We start from the raw sequence: 22,510 nt of genomic DNA, 5'->3' as shown, positions 1-22,510 counted from the left end.
TTTTTATGAGGATTATCCAAGTACAGCAGCTCATTGCAGAGGTCAACGGTCAAGTGATGTCACAGGCAACGCCACTAAGGCCTCGGAAGTCGGAACTCAGTACTTCCGGGTCTGATACGCCCAGATGTTCCTCGTCTAAGAGCCCGAATAAATGGCGACTAAGGATTCTATGAGGTGGGCCCCAGATTTTCAGGTGTTTAATTTCAAAGCCCTGTAAATTACAATACTAGGGTCCGAGGTAACTCCAAGTAATTCACTTTTTCCTGGAGAAAGCACCCACAATCTCAAAGTTAAAGTAAAATGCTCCAAGGCCTTCCTGCTTATCTTTTAATTCTGATGGAGATGAAAACTGCTGTTTCCAGCCCCACTGGAATTAAGTGGCCACTCATAATAAGGGCCAAAATGTGTATACGTCAGAGTGGACGATGCATTTTTTTTAATGAAAACATACATTGGCAGCTTTTAAGCTTGAACAGCTTGCGCCAGCAGGGCAAAGAACCACTTCTACTGAGGCGGATTCATTGTCGGTAACTGCAGACATGGCGTAACATGTATGACCCTTCACAGTCTCCGCTGTCTTCCTCCAGCTGTTCGCCATCTCATTGACCATGAAAACGTGGTGTAAACAATCGCAATGAACTGCTCGATGTTCTGCATGCATTTTTGCTCCAGGACTCTCGCGAGGATATCTTGTCTTGAAACCGTGCCATAATACACATGGCATTTTGCCTAAAGATGACGTTCGTCTCTGACTAGATAAGATTCACAGACTGCGCCTGGTTTTGCATTAAATGTACAGGGATGATATATGGAGATATTGGCTATACTCTGTGCGTCCACCACATACTGGTATCATAGGACCTGGAATGAGGGGCGCTGTGGGTGCTGCAGCACCCCAAAATAAGCATGCTCGTGTTTTCGAAAGTGAATAAGCAATAAAAATGCATTTAAACACATTTGCCTTGCTTTAAAGTCAGAGGACAAATGTCAGACTAGGTCTTCTGACAAATTGTTCCTTATTCGTCTAACATGGAGATTGCAGTCAGAGAAAGAAACTGTAAACACCAAAGTGGGGAGATTTTGTTAATTGAACTGTGACAATGTTGCTGGTGTGAAAGGAAACACAACATTTAAATATTTATACATGAACTGTACAGATATTCCAAAACATATCCGCTAGGAAAGCCCAAATGAAGTGCTTCTTTTTTGTAATCATGCAGTGTGATGAAAAAAAAGATTTTAATAGGATCAAAACATATCAAACCACTTTACTTGGCGATGCAGAAATAACAAATATTCAGTCAAACCCGATTTCCACACCCCATCGTTTGCATATTTAGTGGCGTTTTCAATGTCTGTAAATGATTACCAATAGAATATATTTACAACAGCGCGCTTCGAATGCACCACCCGCTACATACTACACCCTAACCACTCTTGCCGAATAGGAGTAGCCCATTTGCCACACCTGTTCTTTCCATGGTGCATGGATGTTTCATAATCCCTGTGAGTTCAGTGATGTAACATTGATGGCAGCACTCCCACTCTGGAAATAGGTCCAGCACCACTGGTTGGTATCACAGACACTGCTCCAATCCAAATGGCATTGTTCGTAGAGCATCCCTTCATTAGTCTAGGCATTCATTTTTCATTCAATTTTAGGGTGCATTAACACCCGCGGATATCAGGCGTAATCTACAGGTCACAAGTTTGAATAGGGATAGGTATACTAGTTTTTGGCATACAGTGGGGCCTACGCGACAGGACTGGTCAACATTGCAACATTAGATTTCAAAATGTTTGCTAATTATTTGGGGAATTTTTAAGTTCTATCCAAAATATTCTAGGACTAGAAATAGCACAGTAAATTAGCTATCCCAGTTCTGCAGGCAAGAAATTCATAGCCACATAAATTGAGGACTAGTAATTTCACCACACACCCAAAGATTATCATGGCACTAAGGAAAACACATAGGTAAAGAACACAACAACCCCAAGGACTAGGGAGACAACAAAGGACTAATCACTTTGGCTAAACATCCACACTTTTAAGGCTTTCATAAATTCAGAAATATCAGCTGTCCATCTTAAAACCTGTGGCAAAAAATTCTACTAAGTAGCAGTGTCCACAAAAACAGTGCTGAGACATTAATACAACAGATGTTATTGGAAGGAATCTGGGTGAGAGGAACCCAGAGTAGGCAGAGGCCTATTGGAATAACTGGGATCTTCCATCCTTGCTGTCCTGGAGCCCCTGCACCCCGGACCCGGCAATTGAGAACCACGTTCCCATTTTTAGCACTTAGTTCTCAGGGTCGCCAGGCTGAATATTCCACAGCTTACTTAGAGGAGATGCTGTGGGCTAGATACTCCGAACTTGACAACCCAGCACACACCACTTAGTAATTTACTGTCCAGCCAGTGCTTTTGCTTGTAAAAGGAAAATTTGTTTTTATACACACTACTACATATTATGCACAGATTAATAAAAATATACAAAATGGAACTTGGAAATACACACAGTGAAAGTCTCTAAGGGGCCTGTCAACCAGCTAGGGGCCCACACTCAAAGATCCCACAGCCAGGTAATCCCCGACATATACCCCGGAAAACCTGCAGAGGAGGCACCAGAATCTATCAGTGCAACAGCAAGTCCTGAACCCTAAAACCACATTGCACCCAATGTGCCAAACACAACATATAGGGCTACATGTATTAAATGTCAGGGCTACTGCCTTTGTGAGGATAGCTCCAGAACAGTTAAAGGCAAAATATATGCTCAAACACAATGCAATTAATATTCAAAGCCTTTCATGATGGTACTACCCTTTACTCATTTAAGGGAATAAATAAAGTAATTTACTTTCAAACTATACAAGACAATTACGTTTTTAATATTCAAAACAATGGAGTGTCAGGCACTTCCTTTAAAAGGAATGCAAAGCAAACAAGACCTTGCAACGAAAGTGCATGTACTCCCGTGCATGAAGACAACAATACCATCTGTAGGCCTGTTTGCAACAGTGAAATGCCTCGCACTAGGTCATGGATCTCTCAAACTAGGAGACTTACGTTGGAGAAATGAACAATTAATACAGGTTCATTGCTGCCATTCTCCTAGCAGCCTCCCAAATGTAAAAGAATCTCTACTGGTGGTGCCACTTGCCTTCTTTGGACACCACCAGTGTTGATTTGAAACTGAGTGCCCTTCCAGTGGCCTAGGAAGCAGCTTCCCACTGCCTAGGCAAGTTATTGAATCAGCTTCCACCGGCTAGTGAATGTTTCCCTTTTAGGTCTCGCCTGACCCAGCGCATGCGCTGATCTGGCAAGACTTTTTGTGAGGGCCCAAAAAAGTGCTACCACTGTAGCCTAGAGCTACAGTGCATGTGCGCGGGCGCACGCGCCTCACTTTCGCGGCCACTCGGCTGCTTTGATGTTCTCCGTGAGCCTGTTTTTTTTCCCCCAGTTTATTGCTTCTATGTAGTAATGGCGGCACCCGTGCGCCGCCATTACTACAGAGCAGTAATAAACAGAAACAAGCATTGGCATAGCCAATAGGTCTCGCTTTTGGGACCTTTTAAGTATTTAGTTATGCAACTGTTGCATGGCTAAACACCTATAAGGTCCCAAAAGCGAGACCTATCGGCTATGCCAATGCTTGTTTACTTTGTTTTCCCCTGACCCAAATGCCCTGTAGCATGTTTCACCTTCAGGTGCCCTGGTCTCTTTCCTAAGGCACCCACATAGAGAAAGCAAAGCCTGCAAAGGATCCTAAGCTCGCGCTGGCAGTCTGGCTAAATCCCTCTCCAGCTCTTCTCTTTTAGCCAGTAAGAGAAACTCTTCCGTTGCCTCCTTCATTATTTTCTGCAAGTTCTCCTTCAGCACAGGGAACTGGCGTGAAGGAGGATGGCTGCTGTGGGCCGTAAGGGCTCTCCATGAAGGACGGATCGATGGTGGGGCCCACGTGGGCTCAACTATAATGTAATATTATGTCATCAGATCCCCAGGGGGTAATATATAATGGGATCCCTGGGGCAATAGCCTACCTAGTCTTATAACAACATAGATGGGAGGGTAAGTGATTAAGTCACTTGGCTGGTGGCACTGAAGCTTCACAGCAAAATGATCAAAGTAAACACAATTTTAACTGCTCTCTCTCGGAAGAGGGAGAGATCAAGTAACTCCTTCCCCCTGGATCTTTAGCTACTGGTAGCCTAATTCTGTAAGGTGTTTTTGGTTCCAGAACCCAGCTGACTCCTTCCAGCAGCAGTGAGTACATGTCTGTAGAGTTCCTCCACTCCAGATAGGGGTTCATCCACATGGGACCCAACATTCCTCTTTTTCTGCAGTTTCCTTTTTTTCCTGTGGGTGTCTCCATTGTGCAGGGGTTTAATAGTGGCATTGAAAAGTTCTATCAGATGGGAGGCTCAGAGATGCCACATCATTCGTACACCTCTTATCGACACTTTCTAGAAGAAGTCGACTGGCTGGTCAACAACCCCTTTGCACAGTATGATGGGATTTTTTGAGATGGTAGAATTAATCTTTGTTTTTTTAACAGCTTTTTCCAGGGCTTTAGAATAGCCCCTGTAAACTTCAAACCGGTTCTTTCCCTCCAAGGCTTTAAAAGGGAGCCCCTCATGCGACTGGTGTCAGCAGTTTCTCCCTTGGTTGTTGTGAGATAGACAGGACTAGGATTATCAGTGAGGTTACCCATAGGAGGGGAAGGCTTAATCCCATCCAGAAAAGTCTATTGCGAGAAAGGTGGCGAATGAAACTGTGGGGGCAGGGTGAGGGTGTAAGGTGTGGTGGAACTCAAGAAACCAGCACAGGTGTGGGTCAAAAGGGAGGAGCATTCATGCTCACCCGTGATATGGAAGGGAATCAGGCAGTGGTCTAGGCCAGAGTGCGCTTGCAGTTTGAGCCTCATGTGATGTCACCAGACAGATTTTCGCTTAAAATAAATTTGGGCTCATGTTCCTGCACCTGGTATACCCAGATGTAAGAAAAAATTGCAGTTAACACCATTGCAACTTGCAATTGTGCCTTTTTCCATTCAATTTACAACAATCCTTTTGCTGGTAGAAATGTGGATTGGCTTTCCATGCAGTAATTCAGTTCTTTAATTGTAAAATGTGCAAAAAAAAGTGCAAATTGGATAAGGTGTCATTATTGTGTTATTAATCTTTTTTTTACCATGTACTCCCGTGCGTGAAGACAACAATACCATCTGTAGGCCTGTTTGCAACAGTGAAATGCCTCTCACTAGGTCATGGATCTCTCAAACTAGGAGACTTAGGTTGGAGAAATGAACAATTAATACAGGTTCATTGCTGCCATTCTCCTAGCAGCCTCCCAAATGTAAAAGAATCTCTACTGGTGGTGCCACTTGCCTTCTTTGGACACCACCAGTGTTGATTTGCAAAACGGAGTGCCCTTCCAGTGGCCTAGGAAGCAGCTTCCCACTGCCCAGGCAAGTTATTGAATCAGCTTCCACCGGCTAGTGAATGTTTCCTTTTTAGGTCTTGCCTGACCCAGCGCATGCGCTGGTCTGGCGAGACTTTTTGTGAGGGCCCAAAAAAGTGCTACCACTGTAGCCTAGAGCTACAGTGCATGTGCACACGCGCCTCACTTTCGCGGCCACTCGGCTGCTTTGATGTTTGATCGCGATCACTTTCGCGGCTGCACGGCCGCTTTGATGTTCTCCGTGAGCCTGTTTTTTTTCCCCAGTTTATTACTTCTATGTAGTAATGGTGGCACCCGTGCACCGCCATTACTACAGAGCAATAATAAACAGAAACAAGCATTGGCATAGCCAATAGGTCTCGCTTTTGGGACCTTTTAAGTATTTAGTTATGCAACTGTTGCATGGCTATACACTTATAAGGTCCCAAAAGCAAGACCTATTGGCTATGCCAATGCTTGTTTACTTTGTTTTCCCCTGACCCAAATGCCCTCTAGCATGTTTCACCTTCAGGTGCCCTGGTCTCTTTCCTAAGGCACCCGCATAGAGTAAGCAAAGCCTGCAAAGGATCCTTAGCTCGCGCTGGCAGGCTGGCTAAATCCCTCTCCAGCTCTTCTCTTTTAGCCAGAAAGAGAAACTCTTCCGTTGTCTCCTTCATGCCCCCTGCCTCCTTCATTATTTTCTGCAAGTTCTCCTTCAGCACAGGGAACTGGAGTGAAGGAGGATGGCTGCTGTGGGCCCTAAGGGCTCTCTATGAAGGACGGATCGATGGTGGGGCCCACTTGGGCTCAACTATAATGTAATATTATGTCATCAGATCCCCAGGGGGTAATATATAATGGGATCACTGGGGCAATAGCCTACCTAGTCTTATAACAACATAGATGGGAGGGTAAGTGATTAAGTCACTTGGCTGGTGCCCCTGGGCACTGAAGCTTCACAGCAAAATGATCAAAGTAAACTCATTTTTAACTGCTCTCTCTCAGAAGAGGGAGAGATCAAGTAACTCCTTCCCCCTGGATCTTTAGCTACTGGTAGCCTAATTCTGTAAGGTGTTTTTGGTTCCAGAACCCAGCTGACTCCTTCCAGCAGCAGTGAGTACATGTCTGTAGAGTTCCTCCACTCCAGATAGGGGTTCATCCACATGGGACCCAACATTCCTCTTTTTCTGCAGTTTCCTTTTTTTCCTGTGGGTGTCTCCATTGTGCAGGGGTTTAATAGTGGCATTGAAAAGTTCTATCAGATGGGAGGCTCAGAGATGCCACATCATTCGTACACCTCTTATCGACACTTTCTAGAAGAAGTCGACTGGCTGGTCAACAACCCCTTTGCACAGTATGATGGGATTTTTTGAGATGGTAGAATTAATCTTTGTTTTTTTAACAGCTTTTTCCAGGGCTTTAGAATAGCCCCTGTAAACTTCAAACCGGTTCTTTCCCTCCAAGGCTTTAAAAGGGAGCCCCTCATGCGACTGGTGTCAGCAGTTTCTCCCTTGGTTGTTGTGAGATAGACAGGACTAGGATTATCAGTGAGGTTACCCATAGGAGGGGAAGGCTTAATCCCATCCAGAAAAGTCTATTGCGAGAAAGGTGGTGAATGAAACTGTGGGGGCAGGGTGAGGGTGTAAGGTGTGGTGGAACTCAAGAAACCAGCACAGGTGTGGGTCAAAAGGGAGGAGCATTCATGCTCACCCGTGATATGGAAGGGAATCAGGCAGTGGTCTAGGCCAGAGTGCGCTTGCAGTTTGAGCCTCATGTGATGTCACCAGACAGATTTTCGCTTAAAATAAATTTGGGCTCATGTTCCTGCACCTGGTAAACCTAGATGTAAGAAAAAATTGCAGTTAACACCATTGCAACTTGCAATTGTGCCTTTTTCCATTCAATTTACAACAATCCTTTTGCTGGTAGAAATGTGGATTGGCTTTCCATGCATTAATTCAGTTCTTTAATTGTAAAATGTGCAAAAAAAAGTGCAAATTGGATAATGTGTCATTATTGTGTTATTAATCTTTTTTTTACCATTTGTAAAAATCTCTAAATATGTATTTGAGACTCTTACTTGCTTGTGTGGGTCGTAGGCACCTCCATCTAGCAATATAAAGAAATTGCAGGTATTATTCTAGTGATATCACAGCCAAATTCTACCCTTGAGATGTATTTAAAATGATCCATTAGGACACAGTTTAGCTATCATAGACACTATACACAAGATAACAATGTAAAGCTGGTAACAATAACCATTACTGCACTGGCTAAGAAAAAAAGTGTGTTGTACACAGAGGCGTAATGCATTATTTTCAAGGGAACCATTGACTAAGGACCAAACTTGTACATCAAACTAGTTAAGAGACTTTATGTAGACAAGCTAGTAACTCAAACAACATCTCCGACTGGACGCACCATCTGCCCAGTGGGATGCAACTGTCATTTGTCGTTAGCAGAATGGAAATGTCCACCTAAAGCACTATGTGGGCATAACATACTTTTTGTTGCAGCTCTGTTAGCCAAATTGTACTTAAATCCCTATTCGCATGTAATTTTGGTTTGCTCTATTTTTGTTTCATGTTATTGTCATTTGAATAGGCATCACTGTTGAAAGTAGCACATCTTTGTGCATAGGTCATCTTTCTATGTTGGTATTGTCACCAGTCAGCAGTGACCAACTTACCCAGTTGTTTTGTCATGTTTTTTTTTTTGGGGGGGGGGGGGGGGGGGGGAGTCCCACCTGTCAGGACTGTACTATTAAACCCCATCATTTTCAAAAAACATAGTGAGCGCTATAATAAGGTAATCCATGAAGATGCAAACACTTTATCATACCAGGCTCATGGGCGCAATACCAAGCTTTTAAGGGCTCACTTCCCAAGTTGTGGTAGGAGGTTCATGTTACTGCAGATGCAGCCAGGACCAGCTAGGGCCTGGACCCCTCAAAACAATCTCTATTTTTCATGCTAGTTCTTTAAGTACAAAATTACAATTAAAGTTCACTGAACAGTTTAGAATCTCAGTTTTTTAAAATCTATTTCTTAAATAAAGAAAGGTATTTCTATAAGTATACATTTTGATAATAACCAATGTTTATCATACTGGCACTCTAAAAGTGACACCTGTAGCAAAAAGAAATATATCAGAGAGCTTTTACCTTCTGAAAAAAATCTTCTCCGCTTTTTCCTTTTCCCTCGGCAGCAGCTGAAAGCAAAAAGAAACATACTGTTACATTTCCATTATTGATTTTTCAACAAAAAACATTTGAGCAGCAGTTGAAAAGTTTGTATTTTAAGCCGAATGTGTGCTCTTGTATGATTGTTTTCAAATCAACTTATTTCAAGATGGGAACACAAATATATAAGGTACACCCAGTGGATGATGTCACAATGCATTTCCAACCCCCAGCTGAGACCATTAACATAGCATAATAGAATGCACATTATTGGTGATTGTTAAAGGTGCAGGACTGCATAAAGAGAAATGTTTTTTCTCTACACGGAATGGCGAGTCATGATGGAAAAAAAAAAAAACGATCAGGAGCATTTGTGAAATAACAAATATCTGCATTTAGGTACCACAAGAAAAAAAGCAACTCAGATTATAGTGTAAGGTTCCTGATTTTAAACTTTATCACTATTCTTTTTATTTGTGGCAAGCTTCATCTTTGTTTCGTGTAAATATTGATTACATATCACCTAGATTGACTATAGTTGCAAAAGTTTAATTATCTAATTTGACTTTCAAAGAAAGTATTTTTTTTCTAATACTGGCCATTAGAAGAGTCTCTCATGAATGGCTGAGTAACCCAACCATTCCTAATGGTAGTACAAAACAGGTATTTCCTGTCTCGACTAATTGTTATAAATCTCTAAAAAACATATATGGTAAAATGATTTACTAGGGTTCATGGACAAATAAAAGTTATTTTCTCAATTTCTCGGATTTCCTGAGGCTAAAGCTTTACCTTTTAATTGAATTTTAAAATGGTTTTAATTTTTTGCCATCACTTTCACAATGGTTATTTAACTAGGACAACGGTTATCTCCGAAGAATTTTTATCTACACAATATATTGCAAGTATGTATATAGATAAAAACTCATAGAATGTTAATGACTCTCTAATGGCTAAAGTAGGACTTATTTATAAGACATTACATAGAATGTATTACTGTCCAAGAACTTTAATGTAGAATCTTTGTGTTCAGCGGATCTACAATCTTCATGACCCCTTGAACCTTGAACAGCTAGAACTCAAACTTTAATTTTTATTTTTAACCAACTTCTTTTAACACCAATTAAACAACATTTTTTATAATTCTCATATTATTTATTGGTTTGTTAACTCTTCTAATGCTAACTTATACTTTTCACTTGTAAATGTGTACAACATTTCTGGAAATCTATGTGAGGAACATCCAATAAGACGCTTGATTTGGAATAGCCTCCACCCTTCACATTCATTTTCTTGGGCTCCTTTGCAAGTCTTAAGCAAATAGCTTTATCTGATAATATCAATTGCTTCTCAACAGATGTTTTGTTAGATCTATGTTTTAATTCCTGGTGGACTGTGGTTTGCTCTAATCATAATTTGGATATCCCAAGTAGTTACAATTAACAATCAAATTAATTAGTATCTTCTTTGGCTTCCACTCACTAAATATTTATCAAATATTTTCTGGAAGAAATAAAATCTCAAAATGACACTTTTAATCCACCAGAGTTTATAGCTATTTAATAATAATATTACAATGATACTGCATTAAAGTTATGATACCTTAAAATGTGGAATATTTCAGTAATTTAATACCTATTGTTGTTTTTCAACAGTAATTGGCAGTGTCTTGGTAACTTCACTATGACTTACTTCTAATTTTATCTTCCTCTTTGTCTCACTATTCTTTTTCTATGGCCACTTTAGACTTCTCTTTTTTTAGAAAAAATAAATCTAAATTATTTTTTACTCAGAAATTTCAATATGCTTCTTAGTGTTAACATTTCTAATGCTATTTGGTAACTGATATCACATTTTAAGTATATTTAGATCTCTTAATACTATATAATTGTGCCACTAAATTCCATTATTTGTATTTGTATAATTCTTATTATATTAATAGCCTTATCATCATGTACTATGTGGAATGCATTTTTATTTCACTAAAGTTTTGTGAAATGAAAACAACCCAAGAGCCTTCTACTATGAAAAAATATTACGTGTTAACAAGTAGACTAAAGGGATTCATTACATATAGCAAAAATAGTTCCATGCAATGTCACACTGATATTTCTACCAACTGACCAATGCAAAATACCATTTACAACTAACAATTCATGTGAAAATGAAATGTTTGCAATAGTCAGAAAGTAATTATTGGTTGGCTGTAAATGGAATTTTTTCAGTAGCCAATCTGTGCATATTTGCCATGTGCCAGTTTATTCATTGCATAATCTGGTCTATATTAATAGCAATCATCATGATATTGTGCAAACAGAGTAAGATTAGTACTTTATTATAGGAAATGTGTCAATCCAGTAAAAAATACAATTAATCAATTGCATAATCTGCTTTGGTGCTGCTTACAGTATAGTGTTTGCTCATTTTGGATCAATTTCTTGGGGCCCGAATCCATTTATACACCCTCCTAATCTGGAATGTTTTGTCTATCCTACCTCAGGAGTTAATTTCTATATGTTTCCAATATGATTTGCAAAAATAAAGATACACCAGATATTACATTACCTTTTGGACTGCTACTGACATGTTCTCAAAGGCTTCTATCAATGAGGTCTGTACTTAATAAAACTATCAATCACCATCCAGTAACATATGTAGAGGGGCAGGATGGCATACTCCACCCTACTAGTAAGGAACTAGGCTTTTTTAATTTAGTTCTGTACTCTCAGTATGCATTTGCATTGCCATATCTGCACCTTACAAGTGGGCTGCCTACTGTATATGCATTTAAACTATTTATGTTTTCCTGCTGGTTTCAGGAACCGGAAGTCTGGGAAGCCCAAAAGGGATAATTTTGCTAAATGTAGCATCACGCTTAAGGGAATTGTTTTGCTCATCTACAACAGATCTCCCAGTTAATAAGTCATTAAAATCCTATCAATTTTAAATAATGCTACAAACTCAGATTTGCACACAAGATTTATTGCCACTAAACTGGTCTGCAGTTTGCCCTACCCATGTTCGCCATGAATTCCAACACCCCAAAGACCCCCAAAATATTTAAAAGTCCTTAACACCCCTATACTCCTCCCTAGCTGGCAAAAGGTGTCTTGCGCTCCTCTCCCCGGTTGCAGAGAGCTCAACCAAAACACTAACATTTCTCTGCTTGTAAATGACCTGACCACCAGTTGATAGTATTTGTTGAGAATGTTCACATGCTCATTGCAGGCATACAAAATTGCAACATCTGGATCTATATATTTCTAAATCTAGTGAAACATTCTCACACCAGTGCCAAACATGGAAACATACATGTTTATTTGACTAAATCATATCTAGATGCTCTACTGTATGTGTTAGAACAGAGGTTTCCAACCTTTTCTGTAGTAAGAGCTACATATGTTCAATCAAAATCATCCCAAGCCACTAATATTATTAATATTGTAATAGTGACCACATCCAACAAGATTACATTAGTGGCCATCCTAAGCCAGTAGTGAACATCTTAGTGCATCAAGCAGGGTTGTCAGCAGTAATGGAAAAAAGGTTTTGTCACTTTGGGATGTCTTTGCACAGTTAATAAATTGGCCAAAGTTGTGATGCTCATGGCACCAAGGTAATCAAAATAATATTAATATGTCTCACAAATGTCACATCACTTATCATTGAAATATCAGGTTTAATAATATTTTGGAAATTCAACCATTTTCTCCAAACATCAGCTTGGAGATTCTGAAAATGCACACATTTTCGTCTCAAATACACACTTTTAATTTTTGGTATAACTATATGAATTCAGCCAAGGAAAATCTTCTAATTGAGTAGGCTGGGCTGCACATAGGAGAGCTATTTACAGGTAGCTGGAGGGCTCCCAGTACCTCAACAAGGTAGTGATTGGAGAAGCCCAGTTAGAGACTACCAGGAAGATATGAAGACAGTATAACCAAAAATGTTAATGACTAGCTACATACTGCACACCACAAAGTAAATGGTTTCTCAAGCTTGATTAATTAAGCATTGCTGCCTGCACCTGTGGAAAATAAAAGATGTGTATTACTCTCCCGATAGTTTTGGGTCTATGCCTCAGGTGAGGGCACATAACAAGGGGGGGAGGGAGTTAATCAACAGCTGGTAAGGGATTGTTGACTATTACCATTAGTCCCCTCAAAATAATTGACAGCGATGCAGGAGATATCTCTTATCAGAGGAGTTTGGAAAATATCAACCATAAAAAAAAAAATTGGAAATTTATTTTTGTATTACCTTTTCACATTTTATTTGACTGACTGGGTATCCCTCTCAAAGGGAGTAGTCCAGACAGCAGAGTGTGTGTCACAGGAGAATTGCGCAGTTGTGTTCATATCTTCAGGCAGGAAAGAAAAAGCTCCTGCTGCCACAGTGCAACAGTGCTCTCATGGCAGACTAACTCATACAAAAAGTTGTGGATGGAATGCATGAAATAATCTCAGCTACTGATAATTACTTGGGGTCCACATCCCAATCCATCGTTATTTTGCACACCATAGCACTTCAGTTTGGATCCACAATCAAATCAGTCCTGACCGTGCTCCAATGGGAACGATCGACACCGAAGTGCCAGGCCTGGTACTCTCTGAACCAGAACACAAGCAACCAAGGATCGGTTTCACCCTAGTTAGAGCTCATCAGCCAGCTATAGCTTGGTTTCAGTGATAAAGTGTGCATGAGACATACCTGTTAACTTAGGGCGACACACTAAAGCATACAAAAAGTGATGGATGGAAATTCTTGAATTAATATCTGTCACTGACTGCCCAGACTTTGGTCCAGTGAACACTGTGCCCGAACTGGGGTAAAACCAGTCCTAGGTTGCTTGTTGTTGCAAAGTGAAAGTATAATGTGGTATGACAGGGTTGCCATGAAATACTAGCACAATACACAAAGATGGATCCTGGGTGCTCTCTCAGTACACCTTCTCTCAGTCATGGTAGAGTGGCAAAGAGGAGACAGTCTACTTCATGTGTTAAGTAGTTCACATCACCAACATAGACAATAAGCAAATGACGACTCAGGAAAAATCCAACACCAATTTATAAAAATAGCTCTGATTTTTATATATTTTTAGACACCAAAATGAAACCAATACATACAGTATAACCGGAGTTGTCAATTTTAAAGCATTAAATAAATCAGTACTTTGCTATGTGAAAATATTAACGCTGCGGTCAATGGGAGAAACACATATATGCAATCGGTTACTCAGAGTGAGTTAATGGAACCCACTAAGAGTTAAGGTCTCATGAGTCCCTAGATCAGTACACAACAGCTAGCACAATTTTACCTGGTTCAGGGGAGCGGGGTGCAGAGGTGCACTTTAGCTGTCAAACTGAGCTGTCAGACTCAGGGTGTTGAAATGGTACCCTTAGCAAAAAGATACTTGCAGGGTGAGTAGAGCGAAACCCTCTAGAACCTATGCAAGGAGCAGGCCCTGGGCCAGGAGTCGCCAGGCAGATCAGATCTATGTGGCTCGGGGGACTCTGGTGCAGAGGTGCTCTTGGCTCTCAGTGGTGCTGAACTGGATCCACAGCCAGAGGAGCTGGCAGGTGTGCCAAGAGAGGGTGAAAGCAAATACAAGATCTTTACAATGGATCAATGGAGGGGTTTGGTAGTTCGTACCAGTGAATATCTGCTCTTGAAGTATCGAGTAAAGCAGGTTGTAGTCGGACAGACCACCAAGCCTTGGTACCTGCAAGCACTCTGGTTGAGGAACTCTTTATCCAGGGGAACGTTGTAGAAAGTTGAGCCTCACTAAGGGTCGGGGCTACAGTTGCCAGAAGACACCTGCCCAATAACTTTGAGTTGCCACGCCAGACGGCTCGAGAACAGGACTTCCAGGTAGTGGACTTAGCAGTTTATGCCTGACTACTGCAGGGCACTAGTTCCTCTAGCCCAAGGGAGTTCTAGTGAAGTCTGGAGTTTCACCTTCCTTTTGGAATTGGTCTCTTGCCTTGGTCGAGTCAAATTCCAGTGGGTGCAGGGTGGCAACCTCAGGTGCAGAGCTTAGAGCCTCTCTTCGTGAAGTCCTGCCTTGTCCAGTAGTGCAGTGAAGCCTTTGAGGCTCACTGCCACACTGGTATAATCAATAGCCATTCTGTGTGGGCAGAGTGGTCACCTCCTACAAATACAAGTCTTTGTCTCTGGCCTCTGGGAGTGGCACACACTCCCCAGCATGAGGTAAAACTTCTGTCTTGGTGGCAAACGTTTGCAAAAGCCCTCAAAGGCATGAGAACACTGGATTAACTTGGTGGACACTCTCTAAAGTGCCACCTAGGTACATGCTGGAAAAACCTCAACACCACCATCGTGCCGGGGGTTAAAAAAGCATGAAATCTGCTGGGCCATCAGTGAGCTGGACATATAGGTAAAGCCCATATTCCAGCCCATGTTCTACGATGAACTGCTGGTCACTTGTGGTAGATTTGCGTTTAGAATGCTACCACAGGGCAATATATGCTTGCACACATATTCCCACAAATGTAGTATAATGTCCCCTGCCTCCTGTGATAAAGGGAGGTAAGGGTGACTGACATATTAGATGCAGTGAGGTGATGCGGTCACAAATGGTGTGTGCAGGGTTGAACTCGAGCAGGCAACCTGCTTGTGCAGGGTGGACATGGCAGAAATGCAGACTTTGGTTTTATTTTGGTCACTCAGGGTGGCACAAAATGGTCTGCAGCTCTGGTACCGCTTTTACACCCCATACATACCATATACTAGTGCCTTACAGGAGCGCAAAAGTACTTGCCAATTGGGTGTACCAATTCACATTTACAGTTTAAGGGGAAGAGAACTGGTGCTGGGGTCTGGTTAGCAGGACCCAGCACCCTTTCAGATCAATTACCAGAACTTTTAGCAGCAAAAAGCAGGGGGGGGGGGACATTCTGAAAAAAGTCCAGTTTACTACGCTTGTTATCTGGTTCTGGAGGAACATTAAGAACTGGCAGGTTACTCCTTTTAGTGGGCCTGTAATAATAGCTTTGGCCTGCAAAATGAGCACAAGGGGAACTAATAGGTAGTACTGCCCAATATAGCCATGTGTTGGGTGGTTTTCAACTTGTTTATGGCTCATAAGTTTATGCAATATACTATGAACTTAATTTTTTATATTTCTGATCAAAAGTGTTATGATGGGCTCACTAAATAAACTTTAAAAAAGGTGGTTGATATGATTAAAATAGCAAAAAAGAAATGAAAAATGGGTGGCCCCACACACTTGGCAATGGAATTTGGGGGCATTCACAAACATATTAAAAATAGTAGCATGATAGAAGGATTATGAGATCCTTGAGACTGGATGGGAGAAATTCTGATAGTGTGGATAGAACTCGATATAAGCGAAATGTTAGTAATTTCGCTTTATCACTATTAACTTATTGCAGGGCAAACTATTGTCTTCAATTATCTCGGATATCCAATACTTCAACTTATTTTTGCAAAGATAAAAACATCTTAAATAAAAATGTTTATTCAAGGATACTTGATGCAAGTTTCCTCTCAGATAGGGAATGACAGTGCCCCATACAATTACAGCACAATTTTCGCACTCCGACATTTGTAGTAGAATTTTCATTAGTAGCAGTTAGGTTTTAATGGAACCAGTTGAAGCCTTGCAGTTTTTGTTGATGTAATGAGCGTATAGTGGGTCTCACAATAACTGTTCAGGCACTCTAGGTCATTAGTTGTGCACCACAAAGTGGTGTTCTACTTTGCTTATGTATCTAAGTGGTTTGCCATACATTGCTAGTCCTCTTACAGACACTTTAGAGTCCTCCAATATAAAAGGATTGTGATCCATACAAAAAATAAAGACAATCAGATCCAAAGAACACCCGACTCAGCCTACTTTGGTGGCTGACTCAAAGTCTTATTGTGAGAATTGTTAATGAGACAAGAGAAGGAAGCCTGAATAACACTTAATCTGGAACTTGTGGGTTAGAAAATACTTGGGAGGCCATATTAGGGTGGGACAAGCTTCAGACATTAAACGGGGAACACTGTGAACAAGAAGAACCTGGAAATGGTGAGACAAGAATAGCAATGATTATATTCAGGCTTAAAGATGGTTTTTCAAGTTTGTTTGTTCAAACTCAATTTCTGTAGAAAGTTCCCTTCCGTGCACGCAAACTGAGACCGTGTTCATTATTTTGATACTGTTTTGTCATGATAATTTCTGGTGCTGGTTTCTCACTCAGGCAGGCCGATAGATCGTTCCTCCAGCCCCACTGGACCCTCATGAATTCACCTAGTATACTTCATATTGCTAATATTCCTATCGTTGTCCTTCAGGAGCTGGAACTTTTTGTTACTCATCTTTGGACACTGGGGTCTTGTGATTTAATACACTCTCTCTTTGTTTGGTGTGGACAGGGGCGGTTGTTGTCCGGCAAAAATGATGAGGTGACATTTTTAGATTTTTTTTTTTATATAGCGCAAACTCGACCCGAAGTTATCAGAGTTCTTTACATGAGCACCAGTTGCATTACAGACAGACCCATTCATTTTCAGGCACAAGGTGATTATCGCCCTATTGTAAAGCGTTCTTACACTTTCTGGTAAAGTACGCGCTATATAAAAAAGCATAAAGACATGATTTGCCCATAATCACAGGATGCTTGAGCCTCCTGCCAAGCCTCAAACCTGGTTCCCCAGCTTTAAGGTCAGCCCCTTCCTCTTCTCATCACATATCATCATAAACAGAAGGCAAAAATACATACAAATAAAGAAACATTTAAAAATTTAAAAAGAAAAGAAACTTACCTCAGCCTGCAGTACTTTCAACTCCTGGCTCCAGACGACTCCTTCGAGGACAAGGTCCCACAGCTCCCACAGGTTCTTATCCAATCCAGACGCTGCTCTCATGCTGTTCAGCAGCATGAGTGGTCCATCGCCACCCCCTTTTGTACCGCTTTGTTCGCCATAAGTTGGCAGGGTATGCTCAGACGTGAGTCCCTTGCTCACTTTGCCACTGGATTCAAGCAAGCCTGGCTGAAGACGGCTGAAATGCCAGAAACCGGTCCTAGGAAGCTTGTTTCCGGTCCAGGGAAGGCATGGCTTGGCAGTTCGGGCTGGACTGTTCCCATGAGGCACAGGGTCAGACTGATTTGCATATGGCCATGTCTGAACTGGGGTGGCAGAGTGGGCTAAAGAACAGTGATGGATCAAACCCAGATCTGTTGACTGGGTGTGAGTGTTTGATTGGTTCTGATGCTCCGTCCATGACCACCCCCTTTTGTACAGCTGTCTAAGACAGCTGGGTTGGAGAGTTTGAATTGCGCATGTCAGTTTGGCCGTAACAAGTTAGTCGGCCAAACCGACATGCACAATTCATAATGAAGGAGCCACTCGTCATTGCTGCCAATCAGCTGCAATGACGCACTGGCCCACCCTACCCTCTCCGTTTGGAAAAATAAATTGATAGTAAACTCCTTCTATTACCATTTTATTTTTCCAGCTTTCTGCGCAGCAGTGAGGTGGAGCGGGACTACTCTGCTCATATGGAGGAACCGCCCCTGGGTGTGGATTGCCTTCTAGTTGGGTTTCTTAAGCTTCTTGAGTAATGCAGTTTTCCATTGGATGGCTATGTGGAACTCCGTTTGGCAGACGTTGGACTGACCATCATTTTCAGGTGACTGCCTTCGTGGGATTCCCTCATGTTTCCTGGTCACACATCCGTTCAATCCCATTTCCCAGCATATGCACTCTCTTTCCTTGGAAAGATTACTGATGGGCAATAATTTCTTCCAAAATATCAATAATTTGAGTGCTGAAGTTTGAATAACTAAAATAACACATTCTTCACCCATTGGTCTGTTGTGTAATTGAATTTTTTGTTCTGTCTACTACAACACATTGTTTGGGGCTATGGGTCAACTGACTTCAGCCACTGACTAACTTCCCTATGAGTGACAGAATTTGGCTCTTTCACAAGGAGCATATCTGCACTCAGAGCAGTTGCCTTATGTGCCAGAGACTGCTATGAACTGTGTGCTTTCTGACACCCAAACATATTTTTGGTTTTAGCCAAATTTGTTTCAATCCTGGCAGCTGCTCCAACAATAACGTTTTGCAAAATCAATGACAATACGAAAATAGCACTGACAAACCCAAAAGGCTGACAGCCAACACCAGACTGAACAACATAGTGCCAATACTTGTGTAATCTTCGACGCTGCTACAAGTTACTGTGACCAAGAAGCACATCCTTTCTCTCATTCTTGAAGCTTCCCTTTCTAGGATCTTCTTCCAGATTGCTGCTCTCAGACTTTGACTAGGCGTATTCCTTTCTAGGATTAAAACCATCATGTACAACAATAACAGTATTGTTTGTCCTCTTGCTTCCTTTTTGCCGGAACTTGCTTGACAGAACTCTCAACAATATGTGGAGTTGGCTGCTTCAGCTCTAGGATTGTTATTAAGACCGAGGAAAGTCTGTGTCATCTGTACTTCTGAACTTGCAGGGTCCACAGGCTGATTTAATGACGGTCTTTCCATTTTTACCCATGTTAGTACATCTCCAAGATCAACCTGTTTTTATCATTGTTTCACTGCATCCACCTCCTTTCCATCAGGGATATCAAGAGGCTCGAGAAGGCATCAGTCCCACTCTCTTTGTTGTCCCCTTTAGTCTCTATGAACCCACTCCTATCACCTAACAGCACTGTGGCATAGAAAGAGGAACTTTAGGTTACAATAACCAGCAGGCCACAGAGTCTGGAGCAAGCCACAGAGTCTGGAGCAAGCCACAGAGTCTGGAGCAAGCCACAGAGTCTGGAGCAAGCCACAGAGTCTGGAGCAAGCCACAGAGTCTGGAGCAAGCCACAGAGTCTGGAGCAAGCCACAGAGTTTGGAGCAAGCCACAGAGTCTGGAGCAAGCCACAGAGTCTGGAGCAAGCCACAGAGTCTGGAGCATTCCACAGAGTCTGGAGCAGGCCACAGAGTCCGGAGCAGGCCACAGAGTCTGGAGCAGGCCACAGAGTCTGGAGCAGGCCACAGAGTCTGGAGCAGGCCACAGAGTCTGGAGCAGGCCACAGAGTCTGGAGCAGGCCACAGAGTCTGGAGCAGGCCACAGAGTCTGGAGCAGGCCACAGAGTCTGGAGCAGGCCACAGAGTCTGGAGCAGGCCACAGAGTCTGGAGCAGGCCACAGAGTCTGGAGCAGGCCACAGAGTCTGGAGCAGGCCACAGAGTCTGGAGCAGGCCACAGAGTCTGGAGCAAGCCACAGAGTCTGGAGCATGCCACAGAGCCAGACAGTCACATGAGCAAGATGCAATGCCGCTCTACCAAATGCTCCACACAGAGTTCAGCTTCTCCCCCGATGAAGTGTGATGGATACCTCAATTTTTAACACACCACTGCTCCTTCCTTTGGCTTACAGTTTCAAGTTTAAACGAGGAATACCCAATTTTGTTTAAGATTCAGACTTGGGCCCAGATGGAAGCACATCTAAATCAGTGGGGCATCTGTCATGCAACGTTAAATGATGACTGAAAATCACAAGGGCCATTGGCAAATAAAGCAGGGATTTTGACTGCAGACTGATTGTTTTTTAATTATTCTGTGTGTTGTTTTTACATATCATTATTGGAATTTCTTTGTACATAGACGTTTACAGATCCGGAGCATTGATAAAGTGGTACTCCCTCCCCTCCCTCCTTTTAGTATCCAGTACATCAGCTTAAAACTTAATTCGGTCATTTTACAGTCAATATGAAGGACCGCTGTCGTAGGCTCTTCCTCCATGCCTGCCAATGAGTATCAAGAAACTTCCACGGTACCCCTCACCCGTCCCATCCTGTGTCGAATTAACATATGTCGTGCTAGGTGTATCATATAAGTGCCTTGCCTATAGTGTAAATATCCCTTCTGGGGCTTTCCTGTGAGCCATCCGTGATTTAATTCTTCAGGGGTTCTTCCGTCTCCTCCACGGTCTGCATTGTCTGAGTCAGTCATGGCTGCGGATCCCACAGATCCGCTAGCATTGCAGCCTATGCTCTTAGATCGTCCTCCAATTTGTCGTCTGTATGGACTTGTTTCATGCGAGCCACCTCTGACGTTGCCCACTCACACATACCCTTCATCCAAGTCTCTACGCACAGAGGTGTGCAGCATTGCCATGTTTTCGCAATTCTTCTTTTTGCCAAGACTAGCCCCAACATACCAAATTTCCTGCTCAACCTCTTTTTTGGGGGGGTTGGTAGCAGCCCCAAATACACTGTCCGTATCTCTCTGGGTATTACCCACCCTGTAGCTCCCTGTAAAGAGTCAGTATAGTCTCCCAGTATATCGTCAGGGTGGGGCAGGACCATACCATATGTATAAATTCAACTTCCCTAGCTCCTCATTGGGGGTATTCACCTGAGCGGTCTGGATAGATTCTGCTCAGTGTCCGTGGGGTAAGATATGTCTGATGTATAAAATTATATTGAATAAGTTTGAAGCATGCATTAGTGCTTACAGTCCTAACCCCCTGGTGAATTTTTTGCTAACCTTTAATAGTGAGAGTCTCCCCCAAATGTACCATCCCATTTTGCTTGAACTGGGAGTGCCCCCCCACCGGGATCATCATCTTGGATCACCTGATACCGATGTGAGACCAGCCGACAGCCCTGTGCCTTATATAGTATGGTTCGCAGTACACTGTTGTGCATGGGGCTTCTCCGGAAAGGATGGCTATGGCTCGCAAGGCACACTGGATATCTTCCTGTATTGTAGGAGCTGTCCCAATTCTAGTGAAAAGGAGGTATCTGCCCCTCTTCGGGTTATAAAGTGCCCACTATCGTATAGGTCTCCAATCAGTTGACAGCCCCCCTCCTGCCATCTTCTCATCGACATGGAGTCCGCTATTTGCCGGAAGGGTTTCACTACTCATAGCGGCATATCCGGAGCATAAGGCGCATGTCATATAACCCTGCAGACCACGTGTTCCCATACCTCCGCAACATGCCGCATAACAAAGGGAAGGCCTGCGAGAACCCCGGATACAAGGATCAAGAGTTCCAGTAAGGATCAAGCTCCATATGTGCCCTTCAGTAACTGTTTTTCCCAATTCTCATTATCGTCCAACTAGTGGACTGCGTGTTGCAGATGGGAGGCCATATAGTGGAGCTCCAAGCAGGGCACCTCTAGCACCCCCCCCAGACCATGTCTTTTGCAAAGTTTTTACCCGTACACATTTTCGTTTAGAGCCCCACAGGAGGTCCACCATCAGCCCATATAATATTCAGAAGTACTGTTTGGGGATTTTGTAAAAGAATAATCATTCTGCGAGTTGGGACAGAAAAGTGCTCTGACCCGAGTACTATTGTCTGTATCTCTAATACTGAGTTTTTTGTTATAGATAAACATGGATCGTGCGAGTCTCAGTGATTGCTGTCTTGGACAGGGAAGGGCACCCAAAGCAATACCCTCATAGTGGTGGAAGGCTACCACCTTCCCCAGGAGCTAAGTAGCACAAGCATGGTGGTGGCAGCATACCATGTAGTGAACAGGACCTTTTTACCCTGTGTCACTTGAGTGAGGCATAGAGAATCACTAAATTTTTAAGGGTTCTGCCGCTGTGAGCTTAACTCACCCTTGGCCTACATCAGGCAGATGTGGAGTGCTGCACAGCACAGGAGTAGGGACTCTGCGTGTTTGTCTGTGTGCCTTTGTTTGGTACAATATAGGGGTAGAGCGGTGCTTTGTAGTGCAGGAGAGATTAGCACATGTGCTGAGTGTATGTATTCCTGTGAGGAAATACACGAATATGACAGATGTTGTGCTGCTCAGTGCATGTACAATAGATGCATGTGCGGAGTGAGTGTGTGTGCCTTAAAATAACACACTCTGGTTGAATATAGAAAAGCTT

General features: G+C 42.6%; 1 protein-coding gene across 2 annotated transcripts in view; it reads right to left on the bottom strand.

The window, feature by feature from the left end:
* Positions 1 to 22,510, bottom strand: part of BICC1 (BicC family RNA binding protein 1) — a 681,813-nt gene that overhangs the window by 391,976 nt on the left and 267,327 nt on the right. For both annotated transcript variants that reach the window (XM_085604750.1, XM_085604761.1), the window contains exon 2: positions 8,609 to 8,655. In XM_085604750.1, the coding sequence (XP_085460876.1) occupies positions 8,609 to 8,655 (47 nt within the window). The remainder of the gene's footprint in view (positions 1 to 8,608; positions 8,656 to 22,510) is intronic.

Source organism: Triturus cristatus, chromosome 1_2 (assembly GCF_964204655.1).
Source record: "Triturus cristatus chromosome 1_2, aTriCri1.1, whole genome shotgun sequence".
Lineage (NCBI taxonomy): Eukaryota > Metazoa > Chordata > Amphibia > Caudata > Salamandridae > Triturus > Triturus cristatus.
Note: the sequence above shows the minus strand (reverse complement) of the source record. Positions and strands in the feature narration are given on the sequence as shown.